Here is a 22,250-nt window from a genome sequence, read left to right as displayed (position 1 = left end):
AAACAGCTTATGAGTAAAGCTCGTTGATTGGTTAAGTAGTATTTTTATCCAATATATTAACCAATAACATCACTCGTGTAATCACTAGTCGTTGTAGAGAGCCAGGTAAACATTCCTTCATAAATTTTGTTTCTTATAAATTTAGCGGTCGTTTCGTCGGCAAATTGTATCGTTTTTACTGCGTACACAATGGACGAGGAAGATTTAACATTTCAGTCAAAGAAACGGGTAAATTAAAGAAATTATTGAAATAAATAAAATTTAGATCGTGAGGATTTATCTTTGCGAATCTTTTGTTTAAATGCTAGGCCCTCTATCTACTATCTCTTGCTAGGCCTGTTTGGTTGTGTGCTGGTTGTATGGCCGGCACCGTACGGTTGTCCCCGGCTGGTTTCGGGGTTAGCCTAAAAAAAGGGGGTAGGATTAGGGTATTAACTATTACCTTGAATTACCTTATCGATTGTAGCTTATTATATATATAAGCTTATTATATATATAGGCCTATATAAATTAATCATGTATTATTCTTAAAAAAATACGATCGGATAAATATAATATACTATAATTATATAGGCTAGGCCTACCCCTACCCTAGAAAGAATACAATATTTTATGAATTATTTGACCATGTCATGATGAATATAATTATAATTTATATAAATGGCATTTAATTTCAATTTTTTGTTTTCTTCCAGCATGCCAAAGGAGGACGACGAGCCAGACAACATAATCCAACTGATCATGAAGATGATGCAAAACCAAATGGAGACATTGTCAATGGTGATGAACAAACAAATGGAACCGATAGAAAGGTAATTTTTCATTCTGTATTATTAACATCAACCCATCTTACAACAAGTATATACAAATAATTAGTCTGAATCAGTAGGATCCCTCCCCTTCCTTCAATGTAATGACCCCTGAAAGAATGGCGAATTTTATTGTGGTTTCATTTCTCCTCAGTCACCCGCAGGACCACCAAAACCAACGAGAAGACAAGGAGGATGGGCGGATGAGACTTCAAAACCGAAAAGGTGGGTGTATCGCTTTTATTTATTTTTTATCAAAAAATTAAAAAAATAAAGTTAATACACCAGGTATAATATTATTATTACTTTAATGTGATTATCTTCTTTTTTACAATTTTAATTTCAAATATGACTAATTTTAATTTTTTGTACAATAATGCTGTAGTAGATCAGAGGATGAAGCAAGGGAACAAGTGTAAGTTAATGTAGTTAAATCAATGTGACACCTGTATGGTAATTTATGCAAATCAGTTTCAATAGTTGTCTTGTTACATGTGGCTATTCTTACACTTCTGAAAGTTCAGAAAAGAAATGATAAAAATAAAAATATTTTTAAATTATATATTTAATATAGCATTGTATTATTTAATGGTAAGACTAAGAGTTTCAAATGCAATTGTTTGATTACTGGATGGACTAACAGCCTGACTTACCAATGCAGACAGACCAAAAAAGAGATATGCAAACTGAATAATCTGGACTATAAATCTTAAGCTCTGTCTACACTATCAAACTAGTTTCACAAAAGTGTGATGTGCCCAAATATGGTAGTAATATGACATCATCATGTCCATATGGGCACATCACATTTTTTTACCACATAAAGTTTGATAGTGTAGACAGAGCTTTACATTACAATAAACAAATGACAATATGTAGAATGGTATTGCTTTACATATGTCTGGTCTTAGTGCTAGTTCACACATAAAAGTACATTTATAGATTTGTTATTTAAAAAATGTTTGAAATTGATAAAATTATTTGTCCAAATTCACTTTACAGATTATTTCATTGCTTTTGTATATTGTATTGTTTTTAGGCAAAGAACATGTTTTTGTACTATGTACTGTACTATTTTAATGTGTAGTTATTTTTAATTGATCCAGAATTTATAAGGCCAAAAGAGTCATGAATACAATATACAGTACATATTAAATAAAAAGCAATTTTTGTCTCCAATTTAATATTATTTTTGACCAACAGGGGTGGAGAGATAGAAAGTTTTGAAGAGTAAGTGAGTTTAGTGCAGTTCTGTTTTAAGTCTAATGTCTTTCTGTTTTACTTTTTGTTCACACACAGTTGTTTAATGGTTCCTTTTCATATATGGTTTAATAAATTTGGCAAAATAAAAACGATATAAAATCATATTTTTTAATAAACAAGGAATGGGGGTGTTGCTACTCATCAGTATTTTTACAGGGATTACCAGTGCTTTGGAGTAGATTAGTATTCACCTATATATTTTCACTCATGAGCAGTTGTTCACATGGTGTACTGTGATCATGATTAACTATACTTTACTTGCATATTTGCACTTCTTTTGTGTTTTACTAAGCTACTGTATTTACAAGTGTTTATATTCTGAAGATTTTATGTATTGTTTTCTTCTTTCAAAACTCTTGCTTTTTAACGGTACACTTTCTTTCACTTGAATGTTTGTGATCTGGGAAAAACTTTAGATGGTGACAATTTCTAAATTAAAAACTAAAAGCAAAAACACAAAATTGTTTTGGGACTATTTTTAGCTAGCGATATCGAACATTCTGATGGGTTTTTGGTTAAATTTAACTGTTTATTTTGTTAATAATTAATGTTGCTGTTAATAATTGTTGTTTTGGAAAAAAATACATCTTTAAATAAAATGGTTTCTTTTTTTTTATAGTTCAAAATTTAAAAATTCAACAATGAGTCCATCTAAACAAGAGGACTCTGATGACGGTAAGAAACACAACTGTTGCTTAAGTTTTAATTTTACATTTGTGATACAGAAATATATACTGTATACTGTATACTTGGCTAGATAAAGAATGGCTTCTAAAATTTAATATAAAAACTATGTATTGTATCAATTTTATATAGATATGCCTGTAATACCAGATCTAGATGACGTTCAGGAGGAAGACATGGCCACGCAGATTGCAGCGCCCCCTAGTGTTCAAGTCAATAGAGTAGCTACGTACCGTGAACTTGATGACGACCTTCAAAAACACTCACAACTTTTAACTCTAGTAAGCATAGAGCATAGTGTTCGATGTAGTGACAAAATACATTGATAAAAATAAGTGCACATATATCCACTAAAATGATTAAGGTGAAAAAGGAAACTAATCGGTAAAAAACTACCAAATCTTGACAAATAATCCAAATAACTACTGGGTTCCCTTAAGGTGCACACAAACTAGATGTCTACACTTGGACACAGCCTGACTTATAATTCGGCATTATTACTACATGCTAAAGTAATCCATACATGCCAACACTCATATTTTGGCTGGAAGACTCATATATTTTAGACTCGTCTGCCGACCTAACATTGTTCTCCTGTTTTTTCACATTTTCTTCCGGATTATTTTGTATTTTTTTTGGGTGATTTCCCTCACATAGCCACCACACCATCATACACTGCACTCCTTAAGTCTAGAAAATAGATAGAGGGCGCTTTTGACCTTAAAAAAAGTACCTCCCCTTTTTAAAACTTCAGATGTTGGCTTAAATCTTAAATTTATTTAAAGATTACATGATTTACATATTTATTTCACTTTTTCGTCAATAGGATAATGAAATAGACTTAAAGTTACTGTCTAAAGTATTGTCAGCAGAGTCGGAGGTGAAAGAGGAAGACAGGCCGTGGGATTGGGATCGATTATTTACAGAAATATCATCCGATTTACAAAATGAATGGGACAAAGATAACCAATCAAACTAGTGCAATAGATTTTGAATAAATTTTAGTTAATAATTTGCGAAACAAACTATTAAAAGACATTCCAGCTAAAACTCAATGATCTGATTGGACAATGTGCGTTATACTTAGAAGTGGGAATTAAACCAGCAAGGTGAAATCTAATTATATCACGTTTCCTTTTTAAAAAAAAATCAACGAGCACAAATAAATGTTTAAGTGTGCTGCCCTCAAAGTTGTCCATAGTTACAGTACCTCATTGTAAAGACCAAATGTAGTGGTCATAGTATTGTGTTTCAACTGTTTGTACATACTGTACTGATTATAACAAACACATGTCACATTTCAGCTGTATACATTTCTCACTTTACAGGGCCCTATCAGGCTTAGTTATTCAGCCAGGTAGGTTTGTCTTAGGGCAGTTACCACTAATTTTGGTTGGTAGGAAACCAACTTACCTGGCTAAATAATTAGGCCTGAGCGGGCCTACAGATAAATCGAAAAGGGTTGAAACTCACCCCACTTCAGCATGGAGTCTGTCGTCTGAGTAAAACAGGCTTATGTTCTGTCGCGCACCATTGCACTTGATGTAGGGGTAATGAATATTCATGATGGTATAGAGAACCATCACAATAACTATTCATCATCCCAAATAATGTAACATTCATAAAATTTAAAGTAAACCAGAGAAAAAAACTACCTTAAAATGTTATGTAATAAGCCTTTGGCTAGACAAAATTTTAAGGGTAGGTTATGATATGAAGGGAGTTGTAATTAGTTTTACATATCCCTGGGTTAGGCTTGAAAGAGTAAACCTATTTGAATAGCATTCCAATTCATAATAATTGGCTAAATGTATTACTGTACTGTATAGTATTTAAATTATAAGTTACGTTATCTTTGCAAAGAGATTGAGTTATTAAAAGTAAAAAGGATGAACACTGTATTGTACTTTGTGACCCTGACTGCACCACATTGTCCCCTCTCCCACCCACTTCGAGAAATCATACCAATAAGGAGTTTTTGATTTCCGACCTATAGGGCCTACGCATGACGTATGATTTTCAAAAGACAAGACCTGTATAGACATGATAACGTTAACACATCACTACCATATTTGAGCATATCACTACCATATTTGGGCAGAGCTTAAGTCGAAATCGAAAGCTCCCTATTAAATTATTTATAAGGTGTGAAGAGTTTCAGATTTATTCCATTGTTGATGGTATTTTACGTTCATCATCAAAACTTCACCCTGTATTTAAATTTAAAAACAACAGGAATATCAATAAATGAAACAAAACATTATATACAGTGTTTTGTGTTTACTGTACAATCCATGAGATTAAACTCAAATTGTAAAATTAACAGTTACGTTGAAAAAATAATAAAAAAAAAACAAAACAAAACACCATCTAGTGGACCAAAATTGCAAAGATAAAAGCCAATACTCTTCGGTATCGAGCAGTAACAACATTGTTATAACAAAATAACTCTTCCATACAACATTTAAACATTACCATATCAAAATATTGTTTTTTTAACCAATTAGTTTGATTAAACAATGCTAATTAGCATTAAAATTATAATTACAACTTATACAAGCATTTTTCAGATAGAACGGGAATTCTACGACAAACAAATTTGTACAATTATTATATAAAACAAATAAAAAGAAATGTATCTAGATCTACGACTGTACACTACATTACCTAGGAAAGTTTTTTTTTATGAACATCGTTCATAATTCCCATAAATTATTAATGAATACCTGTCTATCTTTGTTTTACAAGTAAATTTAAATTATAAAACAATTATACAACAAAAATACCTTAAAAAAATTAGCCAAGTATATTTGATACAAATTCCATTTTTAGTATAATTACGAAGAAAAAAACTCATTTTATGCAATATTATTGAAATTATTATTTTTACCAAACAAATAAAATAATTCATCTATCAAATGTATCACTTACTTAGACATTACGACTATAATAACATTAATTAAAAGTACTCGACTAAAAGTTTTTCTTCATCTATACGTTTCATAAATATTATTAAAAAATACTATTTAGCAAAATATTTTTGGGGGATTTATAATTTCATCCTTGATTAGTATGGCATGCTAGCTTTAATTTTACACTTTCAATTTATTTTTGATCCACCAAGCACCAGGCATATCTACGAGCACATAATAAAAAAAAAAGTATATTAAAAACGAACTCTAATAGCACTACAACATAGCTTAAAGCCAATTCGTTGAAATATCATACACGAAGGCGGAGATAATGCCAACATTTTTTGGTTCATAAAACAAAAACTTGAATACGAGCTGAAATTATTTACGTACGAAAGAGAAATATTTGCAGAAAGTTTAGATGGGGAGGGAATGGGTACTCAATGTACAGTATTGTGTTCGCACCATATTTTTTGCTATCCTTAAAAAAAAAAACCTGCTTAAATTTATTTTTAAAACAATAATTATAGGTAATAAATGCAATTTAAACTTAAACATATATCATTACAAACTGAACTGGAATATTGGAGACAAAATATTTGCTAGGACAGAGAGAAGTGAAGTTAAGGAATATCTGTGGAAGACTAAGGGAATTGAAAGATAAAAAAAACAAGTGACAGGATATAGGAAGCTCAGTGCCATATATAGAATAAACAATTTTTTTCAAATCTTTTAAAATTTTTGAATTAATACCAAATAAGGATTCTATATAAATTAAATGTACTGTTGTAAATGAACTGTTTATCTAAATGTTACTACAGTATTTTTAATAGATTTTATTTAATTTATTGGTAATTCCTCGTACAAATTTAATACATTTTAAAGTAATTCCCCAAATGTCTCTACTAAATGTGTTTATTGTACGCAATTACGGCAGAATTAATGCCATAAATGTACACAATTAAATGAATACTATCTCTGTATAAAGGGTCTTTTTTTTACTAATCGCTCTAGTACCTAGACTACAAAACTAGGTGCATTTTATCCATATTTGCAACAGTTTTATTTGCATATTTTATCTGCTATGCTATTTTATTTGTCACCAAAGATTACAGTTTTTCTATATTAGTGACATATTTATTGTCACTGTCAATATAGCTCTGTGTGTCCTTGGATATATGTCACAGTTTTATCCAAGACTTATTTAGTCATTTTACTTAAAATACGAATGAATAAGATGTGATGAACCAACAAAATAGTGTTGTTTTGGTGAAATGTTAATATCAAAAATGTGTGGGTCGATGATGTGCATAGGTAGTGTATGTAATGTTAACTGGGTCAGCTTCCCTAAATCTGTAGTCATTGTTGTTTATATGTTGTTAGTCCACCAGACCTATGAAATGTCATGTGTGCCAAAATATTTTTTGGGTAAAGTGGTTTGTGAGAATATATCCAAAGCTTGTGAAGAGGGGGAAGGGGTTTTTGTATAATGATTAGCCTGCATTAAATTTCTAATTATATCTAGTTTAGCATTTAGTTTCAATTACTTTGTTCTTAATAAATACATAATAATTGTCTTTCAATAACTTAAATTTTCTGGTTATATTATACACAGAGTAAAATTGACCACTTAGATGACATTTTAAAATGCTAGAACAAATCCTATAAAAATCAACCTATAATTACTAATAATTGATCCAGCATTCCAACTCCCAATAAATCATTCTACTCTTCAGTTAATATAAAAATATTTTTTGCAAATGCAGCACTTGTTTAAGAGCAAGCAAAGAAATGGACATATTTAATAAGAATAGTGGAAAAAAAAAAGTGGAACTCTTATTAATGGAACATCTTTAAGAACCCAACAAAATGGTCCCTTAATAGAGGTGTCCCTTGAATAGGGGTTCGCCATAGTGTTAAAACATACATTACCCCTTGTTTGAGAACATTCTGTAGGAGCCAACAAAGTGGTCCCTTAATAGAGGTGTCCCCTCAATAGGGGTTCGCCATAGTGTTAAAGCATACATTACCCCTTGTTTGAGAACATTCTGTAGGAGCCAACAAAGTGGTCCCTTAATAGAGGTGTCCCCTCAATAGGGGTTCGCCATAGTGTTAAAACATACATTACCCCTTGTTTGAGAACATTCTGTAGGAGCCAACAAAGTGGTCCCTTAATAGAGGTGTCCCCTGAATAGGGGTTCGCCATAGTGTTAAAGCATACATTACCCCTTGTTCGAGAACATTATTCGGGAGCCAACAAATTGGTCCCTTAATAGGTGTCTCCTGAATAGGGGTTCGCCATGGTGTTAAACATACATTACCCCTTGTTCGAGAAAATTATTTTTCAACAAAAAATCCCTCCATAACATGGCATGCATAATCTATAATTTACCTTGTTGACCAGTATATTGGTCAATTTACTACCTAAAACATATTACAAAATAATTATTTTAAATATTTTACAGTTATGCCCAATTGAACACCTTTCACAGATTTCATCTTTTAGGCAGCTGGATTTTACATTTTTTTTTGTATATTGACAAATTCCACAATACAAAAAAAAAAATTGTTAAAACTAATAAGATTAAAAATGTATTCACAATAAATAAAAGCCTTCACATAGAGGGCGCTAGCTTTAATTAACCATCAAGGTGTGCGACTCGATCGGGGCTGCTGAATCATATAACGTGTCGGTATCCTTAGTCGGTTCACCGGCGAGCTGGCATTGAAGTGAAAGAGTCCCGGCGCCACAGTCGCAGAAGAATCTGAAAGTGAGAAAGAGAGAGATGTCATATGACGACGAACACAGGAAAATGTGAATTATTTTGTTAATAAAACGCAGTTTGGAAAAAAGATTGCATGTGGGCTGCAGACTGATAATATCTGTGCCACAGACACTGAAGAAATGATGACTATATTATGTTGAAATGAACATTAAAAAAGCAGCCAAAATTATTCTGCTCAATTATTCAGTGCAAAACTAAAAGCACTTTCCTAACTTTTTATTGTCTTTAAAGCTATATACACTATCAAACTTCATGGGACAAAAAAATGTAATGTGTCGATACATACGGACATGATGATGTTATATAACTACCATATTTAAGCACATCACACCATATTTGGGCACATCATACTTTTTTTTTGCCAAACTAGTTTGATAATAAAACTAAAAGATTGTCTTTCTGAAACATACCACATTCAAATCTTGCCGATAATCAGAAGTTTGTGTTGCAGATAAAAACTTATTTGGAATTAAAAAAGTGTCAATGATTGAGGAGTTGCATTTAGAATTTAACAACATTAAGTAATTAAAGGTTATTAGATTAGTATATATGAAAATGAACATACTAATATAATTATTAGTGCATTATGAACTAAGCTTTTTCTACACTATCAAACTAGTTTGACTAAAAAAGTGTGATATGCCAAAATATGGTAGTAATATGACATCATCATGTCCATATACTGTATAGACACATCACCCTTTTTTTTGTCAAACTAGTTTGATAGTTTAGACAGAGCTTTAGACTACGTTTTTTTTATATTATATAGGCTTGTATAGACTTATACCGACTACTTGAACCTGTTTAATATTAGGTTGAACAAGTTTATTATCACCGATGATTCATGGTTCCTGTTTGACGATTCACTTCCAGGTCACCAGGTCAAATTTAAGTGCAAGAAGACAGTGTGGGATATCACTCATTCAACATTAACAAAAGTCTGTCACTAATTCTAGATATGTTCTCTGTAATCACGATTTAAATGTCTTTCCTTTTTGTTTTACTATATTTAGTTCATGAAAAACAACATCAAAACCAACATTATTTTTTACATCAATGCACAAATGAAGAAACCAATATTTCAATAAAAATATTTAATAGTAAACAAATCAATTTGAGTTTATATTTATATAGATATTTTTTTATTTGTAGTTGAAAATAATATTATTTGTGTACAGAGAAATATATTGTTATGGTGACAATGGTCAAAATTTGAGAGATTTCATGAAGATTATTTCTCCTTCTAAAGCCCATATATGGACATGATGATGTCATATCACTACCATATTTGGGCACATCACACTGTTTTTGTCAAACTAGTTTGATAGTGTAGACAGAACTTTTATTCCCTTAGTCTGAAAACATCTATATAAACTGTGCTACAGTGGGATGTGCCCAAATATAGTAGTAATATGTACAAATATGGTAGTGATATGACATCATGTCCATATATGGGCACTTCACATTTTTTTTGTCACATAAAGTTTGATAGTGTAGACAGAGCTTATGTCTGAACACTATTCACCTTTAAATAGACATCTATAAACTGTGTTACAATGTGTACACAGAATCTCACCTGTCGTGATTTAAAGTAACAAGCATCTGATAAGTATGTCACATGCGCTTAGTCACCACGTAGCATGCACACACGGGAGACACGCTTATGTTGACAAGGTTTAAGAGAAAAAAAGCATGGAAATGGGACACATACCTGTCATGCGTGACGAATTCAACGTCATGTCCGGCGTGGCAGCGCTTGATACAGTTGACGCAAATTGCATTGCGTTCTGTCGTGTTGCATGTTTTACACCTAAAATATATTAAATGTGGTAAAAATATTAATATGTCAACTTAAACTTGATCATACTTTTATATTAATTTTATTTTAATTTTTAGAGAAAAAACAAAAACAATTTTATTTTAAAAATTAATCATACTTGTGGCAGTATAAATTTGGCAATTAAAAAAAAAATCAGTAATCTAAAGACTTAACTTAAAATTGTTAACCTTTGAACTCACCTGTAGAAATCGTGCATTGGATAACTTGTATAGCTAGAGATTTTGTAAAGGCATCTGCCACATCGCACAGCCTTTTCTATTGCATTTTTGTTACTGTACACTTTGTTATCTAAATGAAAAAAAAACATCACATAACTTTAAAATAATTATGCAACACAAAATGACATAATTTTTAAAATACAAGTTTTTTTCACTGGATAAATACTGTTTACAGTTTTTTGCTTAATTTTTTTTAAAACAAATATTTTTTTAATGATTGTTGCTTTGTTTTTGTGTACTTTATAAAAATATCCAAGTTTGGGATAATAAAGTTTTATCAAATTGACTTATAGGTTTAAGTAATTTTGTACAAACCTTTCATATCTGGTTGTACGCCCGTTGCTAGGCATATCCCTGCAAATTTATTGTTAAACACATGATTAGCTTCAAGAGTGGCAGTGGCGTTGTTCGTAATTTCGATTCCCGCAGCAAGGCCGTCATAGATGCGGTTACGTTTTAACTTTGGATGACTCTGAGAACTTATTAACACACCCGCTTGCGTATTTCTGAATATGTCGTTGTATTCCAACAGACCTGAAGAATATTAAAAAATGTTTGTGTTCAAATTTTTTCTGGAATTTATTGTTAAATAAAAGTGAACTTGAATTGTATTTGCTGTCAATCACTTTATCAAATTTTGTTGACCATTTAAAGCTATGTGCAGCAGATAAAGAACATTTCTTAAGATGTGTCTACACTATCAAACTTTATGTGACCAAAAAAATGTGATGTGCCCATATATGGACATGATGATGTCATATTACTACCATATTTGGGAATATTACTACCATATTTGGGCACATCACACTAGTTTGATAGTGTAGACAGAGCTTAACATTGTAAATATTTAATTTTGCCAAATGATTATCCTTTTTTCTTTTCAGAGACTTCACATAAAAACTGACACTGAAAACTCAATCATCGTTGCTTCAGATCACTTTCATTTTAAGCAGAAGCTTAACGCAAACTTTCACAATGTTCACCGAGGATTTAAACATTAGTAATGTCTTCAGTCGTAGCGAGGGAGTCACAGATGATTGAACGCAAGGATTGGTAATATGAAGGGGAAACTAATCCCAGCTGTGCTGACGACGGTTTAAATTCCACTATGAATAGGCGTGTGTGCGCTTCACAATTACTGTTTGTTTACAACCATTTTAAATGGCTCTACATTCAATAACAAAAATATTGTAATCAAATATTTATATTCCACCGATTTCCCCACAAAAAAACCAAAGAATTGAAAGAAAAGGTGAATTATAATTATCGCAACATTTACTGAATAATTAAGTTTTAAATTAATTTAAGTTTTAATTTTTGTTTTAATAAGTTTTATATTAGTCAAAGGTAAGAGTTCATTTCAAAGAAAGGAAGCAACAAAAAAAGGAGAGTCCTCTTTAAGCTCTGTCTACACTATCAAACTTCATGAATATGATGTGCACATATATGGCCATGATGATGTCATATCACTACCATATTTGCACATTTCACACTACCATATTTGGGCACATCACACTTTTTTTGTCAAACTAGTTTGATAGTGTAGACAGAGCTTAAGTCAAAGTCTGGAAACACGGAAAATAGCAATGATTTGTTAGAGGAGCTAAGGTGATGAGATGGAACGTACCAAAGGAACAAGTTGGGCAATATAAGATATATAAAATCAACGTTTTGGTATATTTGTTAATATCTTAAAACTTCTATTATACATTGTTGTTTGTAAATTTGTTCAATTGTGATGTTTGCGACTGGAATAAACATCATAAACTTTCATAAATTCTAAACACGACACAAAAAACCAATTAGCTTACCTCTACCCCCGTTAAAGATGCAAATTCCACCATCGAGGCCGTCATGAATCTTGTTGTATCGTAAATGTGGGTTACTATCCGTTTTGATCCATACACCGGCCATAGCATTGTCAAATATCTCATTATATTCTAGTACTCCCATTCCTAAAAGAAACACAATACAGATGAATTGAAAATAATACCTCGCACATTCCCACAAAAAAAAGACAATATATTTGTTAACACTACAAAACCTATTCATATCACATCGCTATTAAGATCTTAACTAGATTAACATTCTTACCTCCCTACCTATATTATTTGAGGTATACATATTGGATTTTACCATACTAATGTATGATAGTATACTAGGAATACAATATATATCTGTCTATACTATCAAACTAGTTTGACAAGAAAAGTGTGATCTGCCCAAATATGGTATGGTAGTGATAATGGTAATAATACGACGTCACCATGTCCATGGGAACATCACATTTTTTTTTCATATAAAGTTTCATAGTGTAGACAGTGCTTTAATAAAAATATTTAAAAAAAAGTATTTGTGTTTTATATATGTCAACAAAAGGTATTTTTTTATTAGTAAAAGTAAGTGTAACATTTTGTGACACACCAACATGTAGCGAGTATATGCACACACGTCAGGGAATAAAGCACTGCAACCATAGATTAAGATATTTTTTTTTTTTAAATAAACAAAGAAAAGATTTGAGTTGAGTAACTTTATTGATGATTCAACTGGGTAGAGTTAAAGTGGGACAAATCCATGACGGGGCGAGTGTGAAACTTCAAATTAACTGTGAAAGTTGTGGTTAAAAGGGTCAAGGTTTATAACCTCTGTTTGAACCCAATAACCAGTGGAGCATGACATTTAATATAGCATACAATGTCAGATGACACAAATGCCTGTCTTAATTGTAAAACCTCTATTTAAAGACCAATTCAGTCAATTTTACTACTACAGGGTCCAGGTTATAACATAACATACTCAAAGACTAAAAATATATAACTTACCCCCATTGTACACAAGAATACCCCCATTTTGTCCTCCCCAAATTTTGTTTCTCCTGATTAATGGGTTACTACCGGTCCTAATCTGCACCCCTGAATACATGTGATTGAATATATCGTTGTCTTCTAACGTTCCATGTCCGTTGTCATAGAAATAAACACCCACCTGTTTAAACAATATTATTAATATTTCTTCAAAAAAAAATTTTTTTACATTTTTTTATTTTTTGTTTGTTAACAGAACTTCAGCTGTTAAAAATGATGATCATTCATGCGTGTTAAAAGGTACAGAATTCCACCTTACCTGTTTACCACTATGTATTCGGTTACGTCTTAGTTCAGGACAGCTCCCTGTTGTTACCCATACCCCAGCTAGTGTATTACTGTATACTTCATTTTCTATGATTAGTCCTTTACCTTTTTCATGCTAAAAATAAGATATTAGTATATTTATTAGTTTATTTGGTATTAATAAATATTTATGTAAAGCCAACAAGATAAGGTTACAAAGTAAATGTACACAAATATACAGGTTACATAAAAACCTATACATAGATGTATGTATCGCATACCAAATTCTTAAATGTTGAAAGATTGTATTATAAATATAATTTACATAACTGTTATTGCTCCATAGTTCTAATATATTATTGTACACTTAATTCACAAAATATTTGGAGTTTATAAAAACACCATAAAAAATATAAATTTTGTATAAAAAGAAGCAAATTTGATATACATTACAAGCACTGTTATTCATGGGACATGTCTATTAAGGGGTCACTTTTTGGGAGTAATATATTCTAATTTCTAACAATACGGCTACTGCCTCACAGTAACTCATCTCTCCTAACTTGTGGATTCATGCTAAAAGCAATTGCAGAAACAAAGTCAAAAACTTACCACATAAATTCCGCCATGTTGGCCGTCGTGAATTCTGTTACCGCGAATGATTGGGTTACTATTCGTTCGGATCTGTATGCCAGCGAGCGCGTTGCTATGAATATTATTGTTCTCTATAAGTCCTCGTCCTTCTCCGAATATATACACTCCCCCTTGATGGCCGTTGAAAATTTCATTACCCCTATAAAAAGATATGAATATAAAGGTTCATCATATAAATCATATCTTTAAAGCTCTGACTAAACTATCAAACTAGATTGACAAAAACCAAATATGGTAGTGATATGCCCAAATATAGTGATATATGATATATGAGATCATCATGTCCATATATGGCACATCACCTTTTGTTGTCATTTAAAGTTTGATAGTGTAGACAGGGCTTTAGAAATTAAAAAATAGCCCTGGTTTTTCTCATAGATCTTCAAGGCTTTGAATGAGTTGTATAAATAATAGCCCGAATTGTAGTCTTTAGTATTAGTAGCCCATATTCGGTTGCCCAGACAAAAATTCTAGATAGATAGGTAGAATGTCGTGGGATTGCTTTTAAATTTTTTAAATCATACAACAGAATCCCTTACCTTATAGTTGGATCGCTGTTGGAAGTTATCCACACTCCCGCAAATGTGTTACTGTGAATTTTATTATCGATGAACTCGCCGCGGCCGTTTTCATGTACGTATATTCCACCCGTCTGTCCGTGATGGATCTCACAATGCACCACTGTTGGATTCGCCCCCGCTTTCACCTCGAATCCTGCGATTCGGTTGTCGTGAATGTCACATTTGTCGAAGTAACCCTGTGAAAAATATTTAAATGTTTATAATATCCTAATTTATGAGAATAATGCATTTGAATATTGATATGATAAAATAAATTATTAAATACTGGATTTATTAAATTATCATAATTTGTGTTGTTAGCTAGCGGTAGTATCTTAAATAAAATCAATATTAATATTAAATTTACAATATCTATAAATATTGAATTGAATATCATTCTCTTTCCTTCAACAAGCCATTAAACTTTTTAACAAAAACTAAAAACGATGAAAATTATAAGTGAAATATACTGTAAATAGTTAATGCTTTTTATTGTTTTTATATATATCAAATATGTTTTAGAAATGTAATTTCAATAGTTATTTTGTAATTTTTAATGCAAGCAATGGAATTTTTAGAAATGGATGAGAATAAAATTTGAATCTTTAATTATTACATTATTCAATGTTTCATTAAAAAAAAAGGATATTATCAGTACTTACTAGACCGTTATCGAACGTAAAAACACCCACGTCTCGGCCGTCGTGTACGTGACATCTTCTAATGATTGGATTTGCGTAATTCTTGACCCACACACCAGCTAATGCGTTGTTACTTATTTCGTTGTCAACATACGTTCCCTTTGGAGTTAAACAAAATCATCAAGATTATTGAAATTGAACTAAATATACAAATAATGTATTTGTGTGTGTGTTGGTGAGTGTGGTTTTACGTTTTTTAAGAATGTTACAGGTAAACAAATGCATACATTTTAACTTGTGAATAAAGGAGGGGGAGAGGGGGCTGTTTTTTTAGTGGAAATCATCATTTCCTTTTATTGTCATTTGCATATACAGTAAAACAAATTATATACATAGAAATTGTGTTTGCTCTTGAACACAAAATACAGATATATAAATAAAAAAAAAAAAAGCTGGGGGCTGCGGCGGGAATAGTACAGTATAGCTCCTCCCCTTTGGGACACCCCAATTAATGGGACACTTTTTAACATTACAGACGACCTCCATTCAGGGGAGATCCCTTTAAAGACACTTTCCAATGAAATATATAAGGAGAAAAATATGTTTTAACACTACCACCAACCCCCATTTAGGGGAAACCCCTTTAAAGGAAACTTTCGAATGAAATAAATAAGGAGCAAAATATAACTACAACTAACTCTTATTAAAGTAGCACCCATGTTGCTAGGTCCCGAACGTTCTCCTTAATAGGGGTTCTAAAGTATTTGGGGTACAGACGGCGAAGTCTTACCTGCGCATGGTCATTTATGTACAGACCAACATTTTCGCATTTGTTGATTATACAGTTCTTGATAACAGGAGCTGCACCTTTACCATTTACACTTACAGCACAGCCAACTGAGAGGAGAAAAAAATTATGCATATTTATTATACAGTGATAACCAGTATAAGGTCAATTGAGGTCGAGTAGGCCATCATTGAGTAAAGTGCTGTGAGAAATTAGACTATAATCTCTAAGGGAATCCTTTCCTACCTACCTATATTATTTGAGGTATACATATTGGATTTTACCATACTAATGTATGATAGTATACTAGGAACACACTATAAAGCTCTATTAGACTAACTGTACTTTGACAAAAAAGGTGTGAAGTGCCCAAATATAGTAGTGATATGCTTAAATATGGTAATAATAGGACTTCATCATGTCCATACAGTCAGACCTGATACAGTATAACTTTTTTTGGTCACATAAAGTTTGATAGGGTAGACAGAGCTTTAGACAATTGTGTTTCACTCAAATAAAAATTATGGGCTTGGTGGGTAATTAGTTAGACCACTAAAATGTTGGCAATTGTGTATAAGGACATAATTTAACATTATAGTAATACATTTCATTCAAGAAAAAGAAAAAAATTTAGTTTCTCAATTTCTTGTGAGTGACATTTTACTGTTAAAAAATCAATAGCTAGAAGAAGATATTATAAATGTTTAATGGCAATTTATATGTGGAACTTGATATGGCATTCAATTTGTATGGTCATGGATAATTATTGATTACATACAGCAATATTCCACTGGATAATTTAACTTCATATGAAGATAATTTTAAAATGTACAAAACAATAAACATTAACATTTAATTTTGTAATAGCTAAATTGTGAAAGATAATGATATTTTGCCTGGTAATAATAAAAATGATTATGATTAAAATTTAAAAATGTGCTATATCTCCCAGTATGACAATACTCCATAATACAGTATCATAGGCGAATTCTGTAATACAGCATGTGTTACATGTGATCCCTGTATCATGGAAGATTAGCTTCAGTTAGCAATTAGCAATTAATTATGTATGATGCAGACTTTACATGTGTTACACATGTGATGCTGTATCACAGAATTTGCATAACTCAGTAGATATAAATACCTTGTGATTTACTCTGTACGGCACAGCCATCTATTGTTGGCCAACAATTTGTTCCAATTTCTATGCAAGAATTTTTATGATGTGAACTTGAATTTGGATCGGGAGTAAACTGAAATAAAATAATAACAATATTTTTAGACTGTAAACTTACAAAACAAATCTCCCAATATCGAACACCCTAATTGGGCTAGGAACATTATTTTTTCTCCAGTTTTCAGAGAGTCTCTGGTATTGGGACAGTTGACTGTATAAAAAAAGATTGACTTTTGTGTTGATATGTACAGTATCAATAAACAAATTTACTTTATTGCAATTTTGTTTATTATAGTCAAACAACTCTTATTAATGATTACAGTTATTTAAACAAAGTTAAAATAGAAATAATGTACAATGTAAACAAATTACTTCATGTCAACAAACATTAATAATAACTACTGCAGATTTTAATTCATCACTTTGACAAATTTTAAGTGATTTTTGTGATAAAAGATAATTTTACTACAGACATTTCAATAAAGAAACATACAAAACCTACAGTAATAATATACAGTATGAGCGCAAAATGTTCCTGCCTGATGCATTTATAGGCTTAATCAATAAGTCCTAAAGTTGTGCCTATTATGTGTCCTTATATAATAACTGTATACTATACAGTATACAGTAGTATAACAGTTGAAATTACGGGAATTTCAATTTTTGCTACAGTATGATGAAAATCGAAAAATCAAAGATGAAGGTAATTGTATGAGCAAAAACAAAAAAAATCTGGTAAGATGTTTATTTGTAACTATAGCAATACTGTATCACTATCTAGAATCCATTATATAATAACTGTATGATATACAGTATAACAGTTGAAACTAGAGGGTACTCCGAGAGTACAAACCTCCGCCTACTGTAAAATTCCTCTACATAAAATGCCCCCTGAATATTTTTTTTTAACATTTTTTTTTATTAGTTCTAAGTGTAAATATGTTAACTGCACACTACAAAGTTGTGGATGACAGTGTGGTGTAATGGTTATGTATCCAGCCTCTCACAGTTGAGGTCGCTGGTTCAAGCCCCACTGAGGGTTTTTTTTTTTTATTATTTTTTTATTTTTTTTTTTTTTTTTTTTGGTGGACCTTGATCTTTGACCCTGACCCTTCAAAATGTAACCACAATTATATGATGTGTCATTGATCATTGTGGCTAATTAGTTTGGTGAGAATCGGATCAAAACTGTGGTCTCTAGACAGTAAAATAGTTTTTTGTTAGTTGTGACCTTGACCTATGACTTTTCCCCCTCAAATTCGAACTCGTCCGAGCTTTTTGGGCATAGATCATTGTGTCCAAATTTGGTTAGAATCGAATAAAAACTGTGGCCTCCAGGCTGTTCACAGACACACACACAAACACACACACAAACATACAGGGGTGAAAACATAACCTCCTTGGCGGAGGTAATTATGGTAATTAACATTTTTGCTACAGTATGATGAAAATCAAAAACATAAAAAAAAAATCTGGAAAGATGTTTATTTGCAACTATAGCAATACTGTATGACTTCTATCTAGAGAATCCAGCCATTATAGTTCTGAAATAATTTCAGAACTCGCAGCAAAAGCTAATGATAAAAATCGAAAAATCAAAGATGTATACTACAGTATGAGCAAAAACATAAAGAAAATCTGGAAAGATATTTATTTCTAACTATAGCAATATTTTATCACTATCTAGAATCCAGCCACTACAGTTCTGAAATAATTACAGAACTCGCAGCAAAAGCTAAGATAAACATACATGGTTGAGATGGAAAGCTTGGACTGTGCTTTTCAGGAAAAGACACAAACAGTTTATAATTTAGGAAAAAGCAACGTGGATGCATAATAATTTTATAGGAAGCTCACGACTTCCAGAGAAAGTAATAAACAGATTTACAGAGTGTTGTTAATTTCAGAATAGTATGAATATTATTAGCAGTTTGTTTATTCAAGTTTACAGACACTAAAATAAAAAAATTAAAAATAATAATAAAAATAGCAGTTCCAACAGAGCCTTTGTTCTAAAACTGTATACTAGATTGACAAAAATAGTGTGATGTGCCTAATGGTTGTGATGTGCCCAAATATGGTAGTGGTATGCCCAAATATGGTAGTGGTGTGCCCAAATATGGTAGTGATATGACATCATCATATGGGCACGTCACATTTTTGTCACAAACACTATACAGAATTGTCCATACTTTAATAACAATGTTTAAAAATAATGTGTAGATTTTTCTCATTTGATTGGACGATTGTGGATCACGTTAAAATAACTGCACTTCCTATACTGTAGCACGAGTTGTTACTGTGCATGCGTAATTGCCTTGGTATTAAACTGACCAATCATAGTAATGAAAGAGCGGCCAACTAAATACTTTCTCCCAAGATTTTTCAAGATTCGCGTATGCGTGTATGAAAGCGTGTAATAAATCGGGACAATTTATGCAGGTGATCAATATTTTAGGTAGCATTATAAAACAAATAATGAATGTTTATATTCGTGCAATGTGGCAAATAATTTAATTCATTGAAAGATAAAATGTCATATTTTCATCTTTTACCTCACGAAATTATTTGTCCCATTGCGTTCATAAACATTATAAATGTATATTACATAGGCTATGTAAATACGCGAACGTGATTGGTTGAAACTGCATCACATGACTACCGCTGCGAGGATCGTAAATCGTATATATCCTCGAGAACGATGATATTGACTGTGTAATTTTCGCGTAATAATCGTGTCCCCTGTCATTAATCATATAAATTCTCGAGTACGATGATATTGACTGTGTAATTTTCGTGTGCAACACTCGAGTTTGCCGATAAATAAACAAAAGTCATCTACTCGATCTTGAACTCGGGTGGAATTGTCACTCCATCGCAAGACAACGTTTCATCCGCTGGGCCACGGAATTTGCTTGAAGAAATTAATCTTCTAAACTATTTAAGCTATGCATACATAGCGCCCTCATTTGTTATAAGTCCACCCTAAATGTGATGAAACACCGTTTGTGATTGGTCAATACTCACGGTAGTAACCTAGTAACTAGTACGCGCTGAACATCCGGTGATTCGGCTCCTCGAAGATCGAGAGAAGATAATATTATTATTAATACTAATAGGCTTATTGATGGAAATTCTTCTGTTAATTTAAACGACCTAGGCCTAAGTGAATATTTTATTGCCAAGGAATCATTAATTAGTAATTATCTGTATATTATTCTTCGCAAGGTAAGGTGTCTAGGCAGGCTTGTTTTAAATACAATACAAATACTATAGGAGGCCTAGCCTAGCTTCACCCAACCCAGCAGACTTGTTCTTGGCTATATAATATAACAGATATTGCCTTTTATATCGGTTAAATATAAGATTTGACATCCCCTCGGGAATGATATTAAGTTCTCGGGGAATATATATTTCCCTCAGCTGGCGCTTCGGGAAATATATATTCCCTCGAACTTAATATCATTCCCTCGGGGATGTCAAATCTTATATTTAACCTCTAAGCAGTCAATATCTGTATAATATTCTATAAATACAGCGGACTAGCAATACTTAAGATTTGATTAGCCCATTAAATACAGTAATACTGATTGATTTAATACAACCTCCACATTTAACTAAGGAAAAATAAATTAAGAGATCAAAAACCTGAGTAATATACAGTACTTGGCAAAAAATGCAGAAATTTATTGAGAAAGAAACGAGTCTTCTCCAATAAGGACTATAAACTGGGGGGGGGGGGGGTTACCCTGGTGTATTAGTTCACATGACAGACGAAATAGCACTGTAGTTGGCAGCACCGACATGATAACTTGACCCGTCGGAGAGAAGGTACTGTAGTATAAAGGTAGAAGGTATGTAAAATACTCAGCCAAGTCCACATTGTTTGTAGAATGCGATACTGTATATAACAACATTATACTGATGAAATTCTGTACATGTTCACAGATTTTTGTTTGTGATTTTGTTTAAAATAGCTTTGATAAAGTTGTAGTACGATACTTAAATGTGTAAGATGATAAAAAATATTATTATTTTTAGTTCAACATGGATAGAGATAGTAATTGATTTCAATATAAAACAACACATTGAAGATGAATATTCTTTGTTCCAAATATATACAGTATAGTTCACTGAGAATAAGGCTTGTGGACTTACTAAGGGCATAATACTAATAATTAAAATTAAACAAACAACATGCATACAGTAACAAGAATGAGAAACAAAATAGATATTAAAAATAAAAATCTACTGAAAGAGATGACAAATTTAATCTTCTGCAGTAAATAATTTCGCAAAAAAAATGTATCCTAATTAATAAATATTAATAATAAAAACATTATTTAATTTGAAATCCCTAATTTATAGTTCCAAGGTAGAGGTTTATGAGGTATTGTAGTAACTGCCAAAAAATTGGTTTAGAAAAAAAAAAGAAAAAGGGTTGGTATTATGAAATTAAACAGGTTATCCTTATAGTAAACAAAATGTAGCTACTGCAGTAACTGCAGTATAAAACAAGACATTTCCAAAGGTTAAAAGAATTTTAAAGTGTATTTAATTATTTTTTAAAAAGCCCTTACTTTTATTGGCATCTCAAAATTGTCCTAAAACGTCATGATTACTACGCTCGCGCTAAGGTCAAATTTTCGTTCGCCAAAATGGCGAAAGGTTTTGAAAAACATTAGCCAAATTGAAAATCCTTTAGCCAAATTTTAAAAACCATAAAAATTCGAAAAAATGTTTATTAAATAAATAATGCATGTATTTTTTTTATATTTTACTTCTTTTACATTATTTATATTATTA

The 22,250-nt window shown here is 31.6% G+C and overlaps 2 protein-coding genes across 5 annotated transcripts in view; one reads left to right on the top strand and one right to left on the bottom strand.

Annotated features, from left to right (window-relative positions):
- The first annotated feature begins 94 nt into the window (after positions 1-94).
- On the top strand, positions 95-4,720 carry LOC140060112 (intraflagellar transport protein 43 homolog A-like). 4 transcript variants are annotated; one of them, XM_072106190.1, is made up of 8 exons: positions 95-228; positions 696-812; positions 964-1,034; positions 1,198-1,224; positions 2,013-2,039; positions 2,692-2,747; positions 2,889-3,037; positions 3,583-4,720. In XM_072106190.1, the coding sequence occupies exons 1-8, from the start codon at positions 190-192 to the stop codon at positions 3,733-3,735; spliced, it is 639 nt and encodes a 212-aa protein (XP_071962291.1). In that variant the 5' UTR covers positions 95-189; the 3' UTR covers positions 3,736-4,720. The 4 variants fall into 4 exon arrangements, with proteins under 4 accessions (XP_071962291.1, XP_071962290.1, XP_071962292.1 ...); XM_072106189.1 differs by having other exon boundaries at positions 1,195-1,224; XM_072106191.1 differs by lacking the exon at positions 1,198-1,224 and having other exon boundaries at positions 3,583-4,715.
- Positions 4,721-4,993: 273 nt separating this feature from the next.
- LOC140059899 (F-box only protein 11-like) overlaps positions 4,994-22,250 on the bottom strand; it is a 33,377-nt gene continuing 16,120 nt past the window's right edge. Inside the window, exons 8-19 of the mRNA XM_072105879.1 lie at positions 17,412-17,520; positions 16,271-16,377; positions 15,502-15,639; positions 14,819-15,036; positions 14,238-14,418; positions 13,639-13,761; positions 13,338-13,500; positions 12,324-12,467; positions 10,828-11,046; positions 10,474-10,582; positions 10,166-10,264; positions 4,994-8,433 (exon numbers count right to left, since the gene is read on the bottom strand). Coding sequence (XP_071961980.1) covers positions 8,304-8,433; positions 10,166-10,264; positions 10,474-10,582; positions 10,828-11,046; positions 12,324-12,467; positions 13,338-13,500; positions 13,639-13,761; positions 14,238-14,418; positions 14,819-15,036; positions 15,502-15,639; positions 16,271-16,377; positions 17,412-17,520 — 1,740 coding nt within the window. The 3' untranslated portion in view covers positions 4,994-8,303. The remainder of the gene's footprint in view (positions 8,434-10,165; positions 10,265-10,473; positions 10,583-10,827; positions 11,047-12,323; positions 12,468-13,337; positions 13,501-13,638; positions 13,762-14,237; positions 14,419-14,818; positions 15,037-15,501; positions 15,640-16,270; positions 16,378-17,411; positions 17,521-22,250) is intronic.

The sequence above is a fragment of the Antedon mediterranea genome, chromosome 10, assembly GCF_964355755.1.
Source record: "Antedon mediterranea chromosome 10, ecAntMedi1.1, whole genome shotgun sequence".
Classification (NCBI taxonomy): domain Eukaryota; kingdom Metazoa; phylum Echinodermata; class Crinoidea; order Comatulida; family Antedonidae; genus Antedon; species Antedon mediterranea.
The sequence above is the reverse complement of the archived record's forward strand: the minus strand, read 5'-3'. Positions and strand labels throughout refer to the sequence as shown.

Excerpts from the sequence above, each read along its gene's own strand:
- LOC140060112 (XM_072106189.1), top strand. The coding sequence starts at position 190 with ATGGACGAGGAAGATTTAACATTTCAGTCAAAGAAACGG. Across the intron at positions 229-695 it reads CATTTCAGTCAAAGAAACGG|CATGCCAAAGGAGGACGACG; the intron begins GTAAATTAAAGA and ends GTTTTCTTCCAG. Across the intron at positions 2,748-2,888 it reads ACAAGAGGACTCTGATGACG|ATATGCCTGTAATACCAGAT; the intron begins GTAAGAAACACA and ends AATTTTATATAG.